General features: G+C 43.1%; 2 protein-coding genes across 2 annotated transcripts in view; both read right to left on the bottom strand.

Annotated features, from left to right (window-relative positions):
* Nucleotides 1-7862, bottom strand: part of LOC143362063 (uncharacterized) — a 53768-nt gene extending 45906 nt beyond the window's left edge. The window contains exon 1 of the mRNA XM_076801893.1: nucleotides 6489-7862. Within this exon, the coding sequence (XP_076658008.1) occupies nucleotides 6489-7824 (1336 nt within the window). The 5' untranslated portion in view covers nucleotides 7825-7862. The remainder of the gene's footprint in view (nucleotides 1-6488) is intronic.
* Nucleotides 7863-10402: 2540 nt separating this feature from the next.
* On the bottom strand, nucleotides 10403-12272 carry LOC143362248 (uncharacterized). Its single transcript, XM_076802247.1, has 2 exons — nucleotides 11120-12272; nucleotides 10403-10419 (listed from the first exon to the last, which is right to left on the bottom strand). The coding sequence occupies exons 1-2, from the start codon at nucleotides 12270-12272 to the stop codon at nucleotides 10403-10405; spliced, it is 1170 nt and encodes a 389-aa protein (XP_076658362.1).
* Nucleotides 12273-14464: the final 2192 nt, after the last annotated feature.

Below are 14464 nucleotides of genomic sequence, written 5' to 3'. Positions count from 1 at the left end.
TTACAATTTAAGCTGACAAATTACGTTTCGTTTATAACGTTGTAAATTGGTTTGACAAGATTTCACATCCACTTTTTCGAGAGCCGCTTCCACGAATTTCAATGTATGGAATCCGCCGTCCCCAAGAATTGCAGTTCGGTCGGAGGATCTCCGAGTGTGGCTACGACGCGACGTAACGGCCCGAAAAAAAGATAGAACAAAAGCGTCCCAGTGGCCGGAGGATTTCATTCCTACTTGGAATTATCCTTTCTGTTTGCCTGATAGCGGTCCCTCGCTTCTGCTCGCAATCACTTCTTACGGGTTTTACTGCAGCCGCCGCTGCACTGAAACAATCTGTATTTTCCTATCGCGTTCGCCCACGAGATTTGTGGCGACGACGCCGCCGAGATAAAGGCTTCCCGTTTCAATAATTTTACCCGAGGGTTTTTTGAAGGACGACTCTATTTTTCCCGCGGGAGAGAGCCTCTCCCTTAAATTAAAAAGTTAAGGAACCCTCGGGGGCCAACGCACCGAGAAGTTGCGAGCGCTTTGAAAAATTCATTTGAAAGATTGGAGTGTATTTTCGGGAGAGTTTTGGTTTGAAATTAATCATTTGTATTCTACAAATTACAACGTCTGCAGTCTACTTATTACTTTGGTCAGTCCCTGTACGTAGTAAAGATAAATAATTTTACGTAACAAATGCACTAGTGTGCTTCTACTTCACTAGAAAGATTAATTTTCGATATTAATTCGAACACGGTTTTAACTTTTTGAGGAATAATGTCGATTATAGTGTCCTGAAATTGATTTCAATAGAGGACTATTTGATTCTAGCATTAAATAATAGTACAGTTAAAGATGCATAATTTAGTAAAATAAATTTTGCTTTACAGATTAAAGAGAAATTGTTTGTTCAAATGTTGAAAACCGAGCCAGCAATTAAAAAATTAAATAAATATATTATGCTAATGGGATTATGTACACGTTTAGTAGCTTCTTTTAATTATTCCAGTGCTAATTTGCATAAAACGTTATACCGATAAGAGATTTCATTCTTCATGGTTTCCTAGAGACTTTCACTGTAACAGTTGCAGGTCAGAGTCGAGAAGACATCGATGGTTGATAAGGTAGAAGTTCACCGGGATTCGCGGAAAGTTCTCTAATAAGGTTACCTGTGTATTTTCAGTATAGAAATTCAAATATTTACTGCAAATTATTTCTACATTGATTAAATTTAAAAAATATAAGAAACTCTCAAAGAACAGGTTTGAATTAATTCACATTTCTGAATTGTTGATACGATGTGGTTTTTTTTTTGTTGTATATTTCGCAATATTCTTGCTTCGAATTTAAACAGGTATTTAAAATTTGTATTCTCATGCAAATAATACAAATATTTTGTTCGTTCAGTTTACCGAAAGTCTTCCATTGCAAGCTAGAGTGCGCCATGTTACCGTCGTAAGAATATTCACGTCGGTATTTCAGACTGGAGGACATTTATGCAAATCTTGTAGCACATTGTTAGAAGCGGTTACTTCTAATTGGATTGTTCTCTGACTTAACATTTGCAAGGTCAAAGTAAATTAACAAACCTTGCAAATATTTCCATACTCATTCTTAAATTTGAATAAACTTGTATCAGACATGCCTATTACTTCATAACTGTGTGAAAATAATGAAAAAATAAAAGAGAAAAGATCTTTTATCGTGACTTTGTAAATGATACGAGCAAATAAAATTAACCCGGATTTTCTATTATTTAATCAACAGTGTTTATGAAATATATAATGAAATACATTTATAGGTACGTTGACTACAAACATTTTTGTACGTTCAAGGACCGTACTGAAGGAACAAACCATATTTCACTTTTTACACCGACATATACGACCGCCATAAGGTATCTTCAATTACATTACATTTTATAGCGTGTGAAGCAATTAGATTTCGACGTTTTTCTAGCTCTATAAACATTCGGCCGGAGCAATACCCAGTGTACTACAAACAGTACTAACGCCAGCTTTTAATTTCGTTGGACACTCTGGGAAACCATTTATTTTCACTTGCGTCAGATAGGAATCGCAATATGCTCAAGTTTTCCAATAAGTGTACACTCGAGAAAACTAGATCCTTAAATAATCAAATACTCCACAATCTCGTAACTGGGCACTATGTCTCCAACTTTCCACGTAAGTAGTATACAAGATAAATTTTATTAATTACACCTAAGAATCACAATTTTGTCTCCTAAAAATGTCTGTAAAAATCTTGTCTCGAGGATATTTTCTGGATTAATTCGTACCAATGACTTTTCTTTTTTATTTTCCACAAGGATCTACTGACGAATCGAATTCGTAGCGACGGAACAAAGCTCAATCTGACCCACTAATAAAATGTCCTCCGATCGAATCGATGCCTAACTAACCGAAGAAAGAAGCGGGTTCGTGACCGAGTCCAGTATAATCCAGAACATACGGAGAATTAATTCAAATGGTCGACGACACCGGATCTGACGGAGCACGAGGTTCTCCCGCGGAGCCGATAAAAAGTCCGGCAAAAATCAGGTCTCCGGTAGTACGTCCCGCGTAACTGTCATCACGAAAGCATCCAGTTCCGTTTGATCACTGTTATGATCCAGTTCTTGCGGTCGGTGTAATGGTATCTTGCTAACCAAAATTGCTCGGCTGATAAATAGGCGGGAACGATGTAAGCGGCTGGCGCCTGCCTTGTAATCTTAACGAGTTCTGAATGGAAACCGTGGAAAGAAGAATGACTAGTTAGCGAGAGGCTCGCCGCCGCGTAAATGTCTTCGTTCTCTCCGCGGATATCTCGGCGGAATCAATAAAACGATCCAGCGGCGATGCACTGGTTTGCACCCGTGCACCACGCCGCCGCGGACCGACTCATGTAGGTTAAGAGTGCACGACCGTGCGCAATATAGAACGAAACTCGCGCAAGCCGCGAGTGCAGGTTACGGTAGGTAAGTACCGTTCGCCGAGACGACAGTTGCCGTGCAGGTGTATGGAATCGCTTACACGTTGCGCGTATCTCGCCCGTAAGCTTCCTCTCGTTTCGCGAAAACTTCCGTCTCTTATCGAAACGGCTCGGCCCTGTTCCCACCGTGCCGGATATACACGCGTCGATCGATCCTCTCTCGATCTCGATCGTTTCGCTCTGTATGCAACCCTTTCGAGAATTTCGCGGAGGAACTGCAATCAATCCGGCCAACGGTGAACTCAACACGCTCGCCGCTGACTCGACAAATGCACCAAGGGTCGACCCTTCGATGGTGGACCATTTTCATGATTCAAATTTAAACGTCTTCGCGCAACAATTTTATTTTACATATTTTTGAACTGATTCATAGGTTTACAGGTCCCACGAAAATGACATCTTTGAAACAGAAGAAAGTTTTGTGCTTGCTATTAAATTGATTGACGGAGAACGTCGTTCAGGAATTAGGCTAAATTAAAAAATCCCTCTTAACCTAATGCAATTACTGGAAATGGATGTAGTGTACCACGATATAAAACAGGACGGGATAAACGAGAACTATGATAAATTAGGTCGCAGATATGAAGACATTTTGTCAGGTGCATACATCACTGACATTTTTCTCTCGTTTCAACTTCTGCGATGGGGTTCTCCTTCAAATGTAAGAAGCAAGAAGAGGAGTAGTTCCACATTCCTATTCTAAAAATTATTTCTAATTTTCTAAAATTCATTGGTCGTTTCGCCGGAGTCGTGCAATTTTCTGCGAGCGGAACAGGAGCGCAAAAAGGTGTGCACATACTATTAATACTGGTTTGATAAATCCGTAGAAAATTGCTCGAACAAAAAAGAATAGCGACGAGCACGGTGATTATGAAGATATTACGTGGGGCAAATAAGAACAGTGTTCTCCACCTCTAAATATGAAAACCTGTTCCCGATGATTCAACCTTCGCGGTCGAGTTTGTGCAAATAGTATAAGCTCTTCCTGGTTTGAGGAAACCGATGGTGGAGTTTTTCAGAATTAATGAAACCAGTATAGATTCGACGGGGAGCAGTAAACTTGACAATTTACCAGCTTTTCAAATAACAAGATCGCGCGAAGATTCACCGCAGAACACCTAGGCCCATTTGTAACGATGCTCGGTACACCGCCGGTGATATCAACCCCGCCCGTGATCCAAGAATCGTCGCGATTAACGAAGAAATTACCAACTACAACGGGGAATATCATGCGTGCTTCGGAAACCGCAAGAACCAGCTCAGTGTAAGCTTATTAGAGTCCACTGTTCACAACTCTGGGCTGAAAAAAAAGACACATAATCCGATAGACCTATCCAGCAGATGCGTCGGTACTAATCTTGATTCCCGGCATGTGCCAACGCCTCGGTCATCCGAACGATTCTACTGAAAATGTTTATGACCGTCTTGTACGCGTCACATCTTTTTACGATTTCTTAATCCTTTCAATTACCCGTTCCCAGGAATACATTAACGTTTCAAATGTTTCCTACATCTTCATTGCTGATGCTGGACATTCATTCCATTCGGAAATTCTTGGCTAAGCTAATTTATAATTAACGAGAAGTAGTTTGAGATCAATTCTGAACACGAAGTATTTTAACGAGCGCTACGTTGACTCCCGCAAATTTTTATGTTTAAAAGTGTTAAGAAAATCTATTGAGCACTTATTGACAAATGAAAATAGTTGATACTTTAGAATTGCAATGTTTCTAAAAAATTGAAGATGTAACGTAAGTATTAAATTATAAATATAAATTATAATTACTGTATAGAAATCGTGTAAACCGGTCAATAAGTTGAAGAATAAAAAGTATTGTAAGCAAAGAAAAAGTTGCAAAGGATTATTAGCGCAAACCTAAACGAGGATAGCGATCCCACTGGTTTATACGTCACGTTTCATTTTTATCTTCCTCAGATATTAATCCGAAATATACGAGGAACGGTTTACGAGAAAACCGAAAATTTCATTCGCCACGAATACATTAGTACGCGGCCAAAGTAGAAACGGTAAGCCATGACCAGACGCGCCAGCCGCTACCTACTCAATAACACGTTGCAATGTCTTACTATACATTTGAAACTCGTTTCTTTCGAAACAGGGGCTCCATATATAAAAGACATTTGTATACTTTTGACTTATTTTCTCGCGTAGTATACCTTCCCGAGTGTATTATAAAAATTAGGTCACTTTGTGTAGCAGCAAACAGTTACGAAGAATAAAAGTTTTAACTTTTTATAATTTCATGCTAATAATAGTTGATTGCTGTAATTTTCTCGACGCTTTATAGTTGTAGGAAACTCGAGATTAATCCTATATAATAGTATGCTGTTTAATGGAACGTTGATCCACTAGAGTGGATTTTTTATTAGATTATTACGAAAATGGTTCAGTATCGGAGGAAAATTAAAATCAAACTTAAGTGTAATTACCTTTTTATATTTGTACTACTCTTCTATAATTCGCCCATTAAATTAAACGCGTAGAACCAAACATAGGTTTTATGTATTTGCACCGTTTTTGATCTTCTACGACTCAGCATAAATGATTTAGAAGTTTCAATGCCATTCTTAATGAAAACAGAATTCAGAGTGCGGAACAAGAATTATTTCTCGGCTCCAATTGAAATAAATTAATTCATATGAATTAATACCAGTACGAAGACCTACAGTCTATTCGTAAATATTTTTATTTTTTAGCAGGTACTGTTCAGTGTTCTACAGGAACGTTTCATTTCCACGTTGCACCACAAACGACTAGTTTTTCACCGTCTTTCTTCACGTCCCATAAATTTCGTTCAACGTTCCCTCTACCAACACATGTTTACGAAAACGTTCAACCCGGCTACGTCCCTCGGGACATTTTCTTCCCGTCGTGGTATTATTTTAATGTAACATTTTTAACTCGCCAAACATACGAATAAAATTTTGAAAATACACTTTGCAGTAGCTGCCTGTGAACGTTCCATGTTCTCCACCACATTCTTTACTCAGTCTTCAAAACAACATATAGACACAGTGTCCAATATATTTTCGTGCACATCTCGAAAACTAAAGTAGTCTGGCAGGTGTACAGGTACAGTGTTTTCTCGATGTATGTCAACAACACGGGTCTTGCCAGCGACATATATCGTCCAGAAGATACTATTATTCTTTCATTCGTATTATGTTTTCACTCCTCGGCATCCGAAGCCTCTCGATCTTCAAGGCCCCCCAGGGGTTATATCCCATAGTAGTGGGGATAGTACTGCGACTCTTATCAGCCAAGTATTTGCGACATATATCGAGAAATGACTGTATAGGGAAAAGTTATCCCGAACATTGACCTTGATAACATATGTCAAGGTCATTGGGGCTAAGTCCCGAAATGATAAATTTCAAAATGGAGCCTTTATACGTGGCATTCTCGTCGCGAGGACCTTCCAGGTCCAATCAGATTGAAGACCGTAGCCGGGTTAGGCCCGCTGGGCCCAGGGGGCGGTAAAATTACCTACCTGCGTGTTGAACATCCTTGTGAAACTTTTCCGTCGAATGTGTCAGCAGTACACCGTGACCTAGCTGTAGACCGTGGCAGATTACCTGCACGAGGACCGCCACCGTAACGACCACGTGTCCCCATCCGCCTTCGGGGTAGTAATGCCTCTTTAACGTGATCCTCTTCCGAGCGTTGATCACGGTGAGCGATTCCTCGCCCTCCTCCGGTTCCCGCAGCAGGTCCTCGTAGTCGTGCACGCTGCCGAGTCCTCCTTCGAGGATCAGCTGTTCGGAAAACCGTCTCCTCATCATCTTCGGCGTGACGGTGGCGCTGCTTCTTCGTCTCTCGTTCAGGCCGTCCGCGTCCCGTCTCTCTTTTCTGTGCTGCGCGGCGAATCGTCTGTCCATCGGTGCTTCTTTCGCCGGGTCGGTCTCGTGACTTTCATTATGCAAAGGCGTCCAGGACGACTGGCTGGCTCTCGAGCCGGTGACCTTCTCCGGGAAGAAGCGCGGACTGGTTCTTGCGATGATTGGTTTCGTCGCACTTGCATAGGCGACGGCGCTGCTTCTTCTAGCGCGCTCTCCGACCCTCGCCTCTCCGACGACCAGCGTTTGTTCGGAGAATCTCCGGTTATCTGCACGGCCGATCTTAGAGCCGCGCGGGGACTGCGTTTGATCCGAGTGCCGACGTTGGATCACCCCGACGATCGACTCATGGGCGTCCTCCTTGATCTCGTGGAACAAACTCGCTACCGAGTTCCTGCCGGAAGACGCCGGCAGGATGCTCTGGCAGGTGGACACCGAGTAGCCGGAGTCCTTCCTCTTGAAGCCGCCGAGGAACGTGGCGTGATCCCTGCTCGAGCACGTTGAAATCTTCCGACGATGGTACTGGCACTGGCTGCAACGACACTGGCACTGGCACTGGCACTCGGACGAGATCGACAGCTTCGCCATTAAAAAGCAACGACACTTCGCCAGCCTGGTCAACAGCTCCGGCTGAGAGACGAACATCTCCGGGATACCGATGCTTTCGTTCCAGGATCTACTCGTGTCCGTCGATGAGGTCCTCGCCAAGTCCCTCTTCAGCGTAGAGCTGCCCGTCGACCAGCTCACCGACTCCAAACTCGAATTGTCCGGCAGACGTGGTTGTTTCCTCTGTACGATCAGCTGTTGCGATTTCATCGTCGTCTCCGCGGCACCGCCATTTTCCGATGGTTCGTTAATCATCGCGGCGCTGTAGGAGTCGCGACGCTTGCGATACGCATCTCCGTTCGGGGGACTCGGCGAACCAGCTCCGGCGTCCATTTCAACGGCGGATTTTTGACGATCGTAATTATGATTAGATGGTGATCGCATGCGAATAGCCGCGGAGGTATCGCACCGCTGAAAAGGAACCACCGCGGGCGACGATGATTTTTAAGAAAACTATTTTTACCAAGCTTCAAAGCGGTCTTATATAAGATGCTCGCGGGAGATAGAACATCAACGACCATCTGCCCGCCAGTGATTCTTTGCTTCTTCGCGAGGGCGTCGTCGAACCAATACGCGTCGAGGCATTAGCATACGGTCGAACGACGGTTTGATACTATTAACATTCACGACGGTTTTAATTGGGCGTTTAATTAATTTCTTTTTTCTTTGAAGGAACTTATTCAGCAATATTCTCGACGAGTGTCTTCAAATCACCAAAGCACTTCATTGAAATGTATAAAATTAGCAAACTGGTTTTTACTTCGATAAACTAACCAGCAGCAGTCGCAGAAAGCTTTCTCCTCGTAGCGTCTCAAGACAGCTTCACAAAGAGACAACGTCCGCGCGGCGAGACACCAAGTGCAACGTTACAGGACTGCACCGATGCAGCACCGGAGAAGTCATCGATCTGCCCACTGGTAACTCAATGGACACCGTAAATCAAATTGGGCAGTAATCCGTGGCGGGTATAAGTCCCGACGCATTATCCGAGAGTGGGTCGTCGAGCGTCCGGAGCAAAAGCCGCGTGTTAACTGTTGGGAGGACACAAATTAATGCTCGTCCCTCGGGGAAAAAAGGTCCTTCGCGAGTGCATCACGATGCCCCGCACGCCTGAAACCCGCGTGTACGTGAGGGTACCGCGACGCGTCCAGACTGCCGATACAATGTTCCGATTTTTCTTTGCACGCGCGTTGTCGCCGGCCCGGTGTCGCCACGCGCTTACGTGTACGCAAATTAAATAAACGCGAGTCGTTCACTGCGATCGAGCCGCCCCGCCGCTGCTCCGGCATTTTTACGGCAGCACGGCCATTGAGTAACGATTACGTCTTCGAGGAACACCGTGGGGCACCTTTCCTCGCGGGCCCACCATAATTTCGCCATCTACGATATTCGTGTTTTCCCCTGTTAAGCCACGCGCTTCATTTGCCTGGCATGCTTTCGAGAAACTGCCGATGTGGGCGTACGTCTGCACACAGGGTGGCTCTTTTTACAACAAACTTGCCGCGCGCGATCAAATTGTTAGCTGTACAAATTGATAAATGTCCTAATGATTTGAGCACCCGCTGTGCCACCGACGGTGAAATTATCAGTTTCAGATTTTTTAGTTTACATATTACTTTTGATGTTCTAGATTCGATCAGATTTGACCTCTGATCTAGATTTTTGTCGTTCAAAGTAAGCAGAGTTTTCGATCTTAGTTTCAAACAGCATTTTATTATTTTTAATATTCTCTAACAAATGAATGCATCGAATGGTATGGATGAATTCGTTCAATTATGATTTTGTTTATTTTATATTATTATATTAAAGAATACATGATTGTAACCCTTCATGTACAGAAAGAACCACCATTTTTAATAGCAGTACCATTTTTAACATTATCAATCAAACGTGCTTGGATTCTAAAAAGTATTAAATTAATTGAACTGAATTTAAGGTGTCATTGCGGTATCTTGACGATTTTAAAAATTATTTATGCTTTGGTGTATGTAACTTAGACAACAGTAAAACGTTTAGAATATAAACAACAGTAAAAAGACAAAAATTACGTAACTCTGAAACTGGATGAGTTAAGGAACTACGATTTCATACAGGTTTATTATTGGATTCAAATTGGCCACCCCATATATAAATATTTCGTCTTTAAAGATTGGGGGATTACCTTGAGTCCCCGGAACGGTGCTCAATATTCTCAGATCTGGAAGAGCGGAGAGATAAGATAATTGCTGCTGGAAATATTGACCATCTGCAGCCACATACTTGACTGCATTCTGGTGCAGAAAGCGCCAGTAGTTGAGTCATTAAATAGCAATTAAAAGAAACCAGAAACAAGCGTGTTTTCGAAGCTGAATATTTATACGTCATTATGTAAAATGATTCGCAATTCGTTATACAACATTGTTTGGTGTCGTTTATGAATGTATGAAAGAGTTTTTTAGCCGAGTATGCGTATACATACAAAAGTGATTTATATTTCATGTCACAGTGTATTTTGGCGTTTTTTAAATTTAAATATCAATATGTAAAATGATTCACAATTCGTAGCACAAATAAATCAAATTCTCATCAAATAGTACCCAGTGCCAGCTATTGTATTCCTGCCACATCGATATTTAGTGTTGTGCCGCTCGTAAAAGCCTTATCGACAACACAATTTACGCGTTGGAAGTAACAGCGAGAAGAAATATTAGGTGATCGCCTAAATAAAGCGAATTTCCTTGCACATTTTGAAAAGCGAAACGTAAAAACGTAAAAATTTAATAATACTGTTTTGATCTGAATAAAATTATTAAGAAAGTAAGTAAATGTCTATGCACCACTTGTCTTACAATTAATACAGACAAATTTCTATTTTAAATTTCATAATAATCTGCAGTGTCTAGTCACCAGTTTTCTAAATCTTATAAATGATAGAAAATAAAGAAAAATATAGTAAATAGAAAATAGTAAAACGATTCCACGATTACAACTGCATTTTACCTTCCAAAAATACGAAAAAAAGGTCGCATTACATACGGGACGACCCGACACAAAATTTTCGAAATAATTGTCCGACAAACCGATATATTTCATTTCTGGTCGTAAGCTCGCCTCCCAGGCGCATAATTGCTTCAATATTTATGGAACCGTCGGTCGCGAACAGCTAACACGAAACCACCGAAATATCAATTCCCGGCGATCAATTTTTCAGCATTCCGGAGTAGAAACCGAGGGAGAATCAGAACCGGCGTATAAACGTCATCGCGGCTTCCCAATTGTAATTACAAAACCATCAACCGGAGCCGCGCATCGTTCGCGTCGGTATCATTAAGACCGGTCGTCACGACTCTCGCCGAATGTTTACAGAGTCCGGGCGATAACGAGCGCGCGAGAGGCTCGTCAGGAGCGAAATAAACCGCGAAAAACGGTTTGATTTATGAACGATGCTCGATCGTATTCGCGAACAAGATTTTCACTTAGCGCGCAATCAGCCGATTGGGCCGGCTTCGAAATTCGCGGAGAGAGAGAGAGAGAAAGAGAGAAAGAGAGTCAGGGTCGTCGAATAAACCCGATTCGACGGCCGCTTCCGATTAAGATAAACGATAGCCGGGTCAATTAAGCAACGGCCAATTAGGCGGGGCGCGCCGCACGAAGGTGGGACGAAGGGGTTGGAGGGAGAGTTGTTAGGGGAGCGGCTTACCTGCGCTGTGAAGAGGAGGCTGATGGAATTTGAGTTCGGCGGTTATGTGCCAGCTACCGGGCGCCGCGAGTTGCAGGCCGATCCCGAGCAGATGAACCAGGGTCGAGCAAGTCACGATCACGTATCCCCAGCCACCCTCGGGGTAGTAGTGCCTCCTCAGGGTTGCCTCTTTCCGGACATCGTTTGTCGATCGACAGAGCGGCTCGCCGTTCCTCCTCTGGCCGCGCTGCTTGTTCCTATTCCTGGTGGCTCCAATTAGACCGGTCGCGCCTATTCTCTGCCAGCTGGTTCTCATTTTAGCCTCCACCGCGGAATATTTACGCAGCGTTTCCGCTTTACCGGAACCGGCGACCCGGCACCGGCCCCCTCCGATCGGATTACTTTTGTCGCTCGACGCCGGCGAACGGAAAGGGTCGAGCAAACCCTCGGAAGTGCACTTGGGACAAACGTGTTGCGACCTTCTGGTCGCAGCATGCGACGAAGCCGCGTTCTCTGGGATTTGGTTAACGGGGCTCCTCCCGGGAGCCGTAACCCGGCCCGAGCTGGCTGGATTCTCCTCCAGCGACCCTTGATCCTTGACCGGCTCGATCTGAACAATGGTCTTAGCTGCCGGGCAATCCGCGTCGCTCTTCACGTCCTCCTTCGAGTCCTCGAGCGTGCTTCCTTTCGACAAAGGCTTCCGAAGCTTTTCCCGCCTTGTGGAACAATCTTCATCGATCATCGAGCGGCTCGGTTTCATTCTCTCCGGGGCGGTTTGATTTGCTTTTATAGTGGTCGATTCGTCGCACGAAAGACTACGCGGCAACGTGGTCTTGCTTCTTCCCGAAGTACTATTGGTAACGCCGGATACGAAAGCGCGTAGCTCGAAAGTCTCCTCTAGTTTCTCGCGTGCCCTTCGTTCGACGATTTTGGCCTCGTCGACGAACCGGTGTTTCGTGTCGGTGGACGAGCGGCCATGATCGAGGAGCACGATCTCGTCGATCCAACCGGGCCTCGCCACAGTCAGGAGAGGATGGAAGCTCTCGCGGATCGTCGGGATGATCGTAAAAGCGCGCGACAACGGATCGACGCGCACTTTCACCGTCTGCGGTGTCCAGTCCGGCCAGGAGCTGCTGTGTCTCATGCTCTTCCGATCTTCCTCGCGCACTGTCATCTCTCGATCTTCGTATTAGAATCTACCGACCGGACGGGCTTCGGGAACCTTGGACCTTACCCTCGTCGAGGAATCAAACGGCTCGGCCAGCGAAATCGAGGAAGACTCCTCCAATCGAATCCTCGATAAGGCGGATAAAAGGATTATCTGGTTGCGCGTGAACCCTCCTCGCTGGCGGCGAATGCCTTCAAGATCTCCGGCGAGTGAACACTGTTGATCCTCGCGGAACGAATACATTTTCTTGTTGACTGTCACAGCGAGAACTCGTTAGATCATTCGGACGGCTCGGGGGCGCGGGAGACTCCGGACAGCACTGGTTCCGGTGAAATCTCGATCGCGATGAGAGAAAGATCGTTTGAAAAGGAAGGTACGGTCCTGGCGAGTGCGCCAGGATGACTGCTACGCACGTGCTGCTCACTTACGAGCAACCCTCTCCTCTCGCTCCCTCTTTTTCCCTCTTTCTCCCTCCCCTTCTCGAGCTGTCTCCCTCTTCCCAATGGCGGGCGCATGCCTGCGATATTCGACGAATCGCGAGGCCTTCTGTACCAAGGGATCTTTCTCATCCGACTTTAGGCCAGTTCCCGAGAATCGCGTGCTAATGAGAACCGGAAAAAAGTCCGCTACACCCCGCCGGACATTCGCCGCTGCTCCCTTTTCGACGACACGTGTCCCCTTGTTAACCCTTTCCCTAAGTCGAGCCAGAGTCGACAGTCTCTCTTGCGCCGATAGTTGTCTACTTTACCGGTGTGCACTGTGTGAAAAAACGCATCCTGCAATTTTTAAGGTTTTGCAGTAAACGTCGGTGAAAATACATTTTCCATGTTACTTACTAGCCCTTTGCACTCGAAGCTATTTTAACTCCAAAACGAAACATTTCTTAGAATATTTCCGTTCTATATATTTTTTTCATGTTATACATACGAAAATGGTGCCACTTACTCGTGCAAGACTGAAATGTTTAGTAATTTATTAAATGCAAACGAATTTAATAATGTAATAGATATTTTGAATAATGATACAGCAATTTTTAGTGGTGCTTCACACTCGCCATTCGAGTGCTAAGGGCTAGCTTTCGGCATGCCTCACAGTGTGACGAATGGCCTTTTCAGCTGGACAAAACTCTAAATCGCCTATTTTTCTATATTTATCGATTAATATGTTTACAGTTGCATAAAATATGAATAATTATTAATTTTTTACAACATTTAGTTGGTTTTTGTTAATTAAACAATATATTTTAAGTGATTTATAATTAAATAAAAAATACAACAAAGTTAGTAATGGATCTATGTAAGACAGAATGATTTAACAAGTAGTAGATATTATCAAAGAAGACGTCATTTTTAATTAGGGACAAAAACAATGTAATTTTGGAAAAATTATAGTACATGTTACTTTTTGGAGATTCAGATATATTCTAACGGGAAAGAATTATTCTTTGGTTTAGTATAAGGTTTCACTTTATAAATAACAACTCTGTTTCATATTATTGTTTACTATTTCAATAAAAATATAATAACATGAAAATATAAATAAAACAAAAGAAGTAACACAGATCAAAATTGAAGTCTTAAATAGAAACGTTCGGTTGCTATAACAATAACAATAAAACAACAACAATAATAAAAATAACGAAACTGATAGATATAAGAAAAACGCAAGGGAGATGTACACTGCACGCTGATCGCTCTCAGACTGAAGAAACGAATTTTCATACGAAGAAAGTTTAGAGGAAAACTCGGGGATCTTATCATTGTTTATTCCTTCAATATACAATGAATGAGATCAATCTAAAGTAGAGAATCTCTACTTTTTATTTATATGTAAAAATCATCTTGTGGGGCGACGTGGGGCATATACTAATTCATTAACGAAGAGTAGTAACATAGGCGTTTCTGTGGAAAAATAAGTACCGTCTTTGACACTTAATTTACAAAAATAGAGGAATGTTATCGATAATTTGGAATTACTAAAGTGAAAATACATGTTTTGAGATGTTATATCCATCATATATAGGAAATTTAAACACTCCTTAGTACATTTTAACATATTTCTAGCGCGTATGGAAATGTGCCCATTCATTTATAGGTTAGGTGTTCGTTTTTTAGGTGAAGTTTACACGCTCCGTAAACATACAACAAAAGAATTTTAAGTTTTAATATTCAAGGGTTTTAATACATGGTTATTTTAGA

The sequence above is a fragment of the Halictus rubicundus genome, chromosome 16 (genome assembly GCF_050948215.1).
Source record: "Halictus rubicundus isolate RS-2024b chromosome 16, iyHalRubi1_principal, whole genome shotgun sequence".
Classification (NCBI taxonomy): Eukaryota; Metazoa; Arthropoda; class Insecta; order Hymenoptera; family Halictidae; genus Halictus; species Halictus rubicundus.
This window is presented reverse-complemented; position numbering and strand designations above follow the sequence as displayed.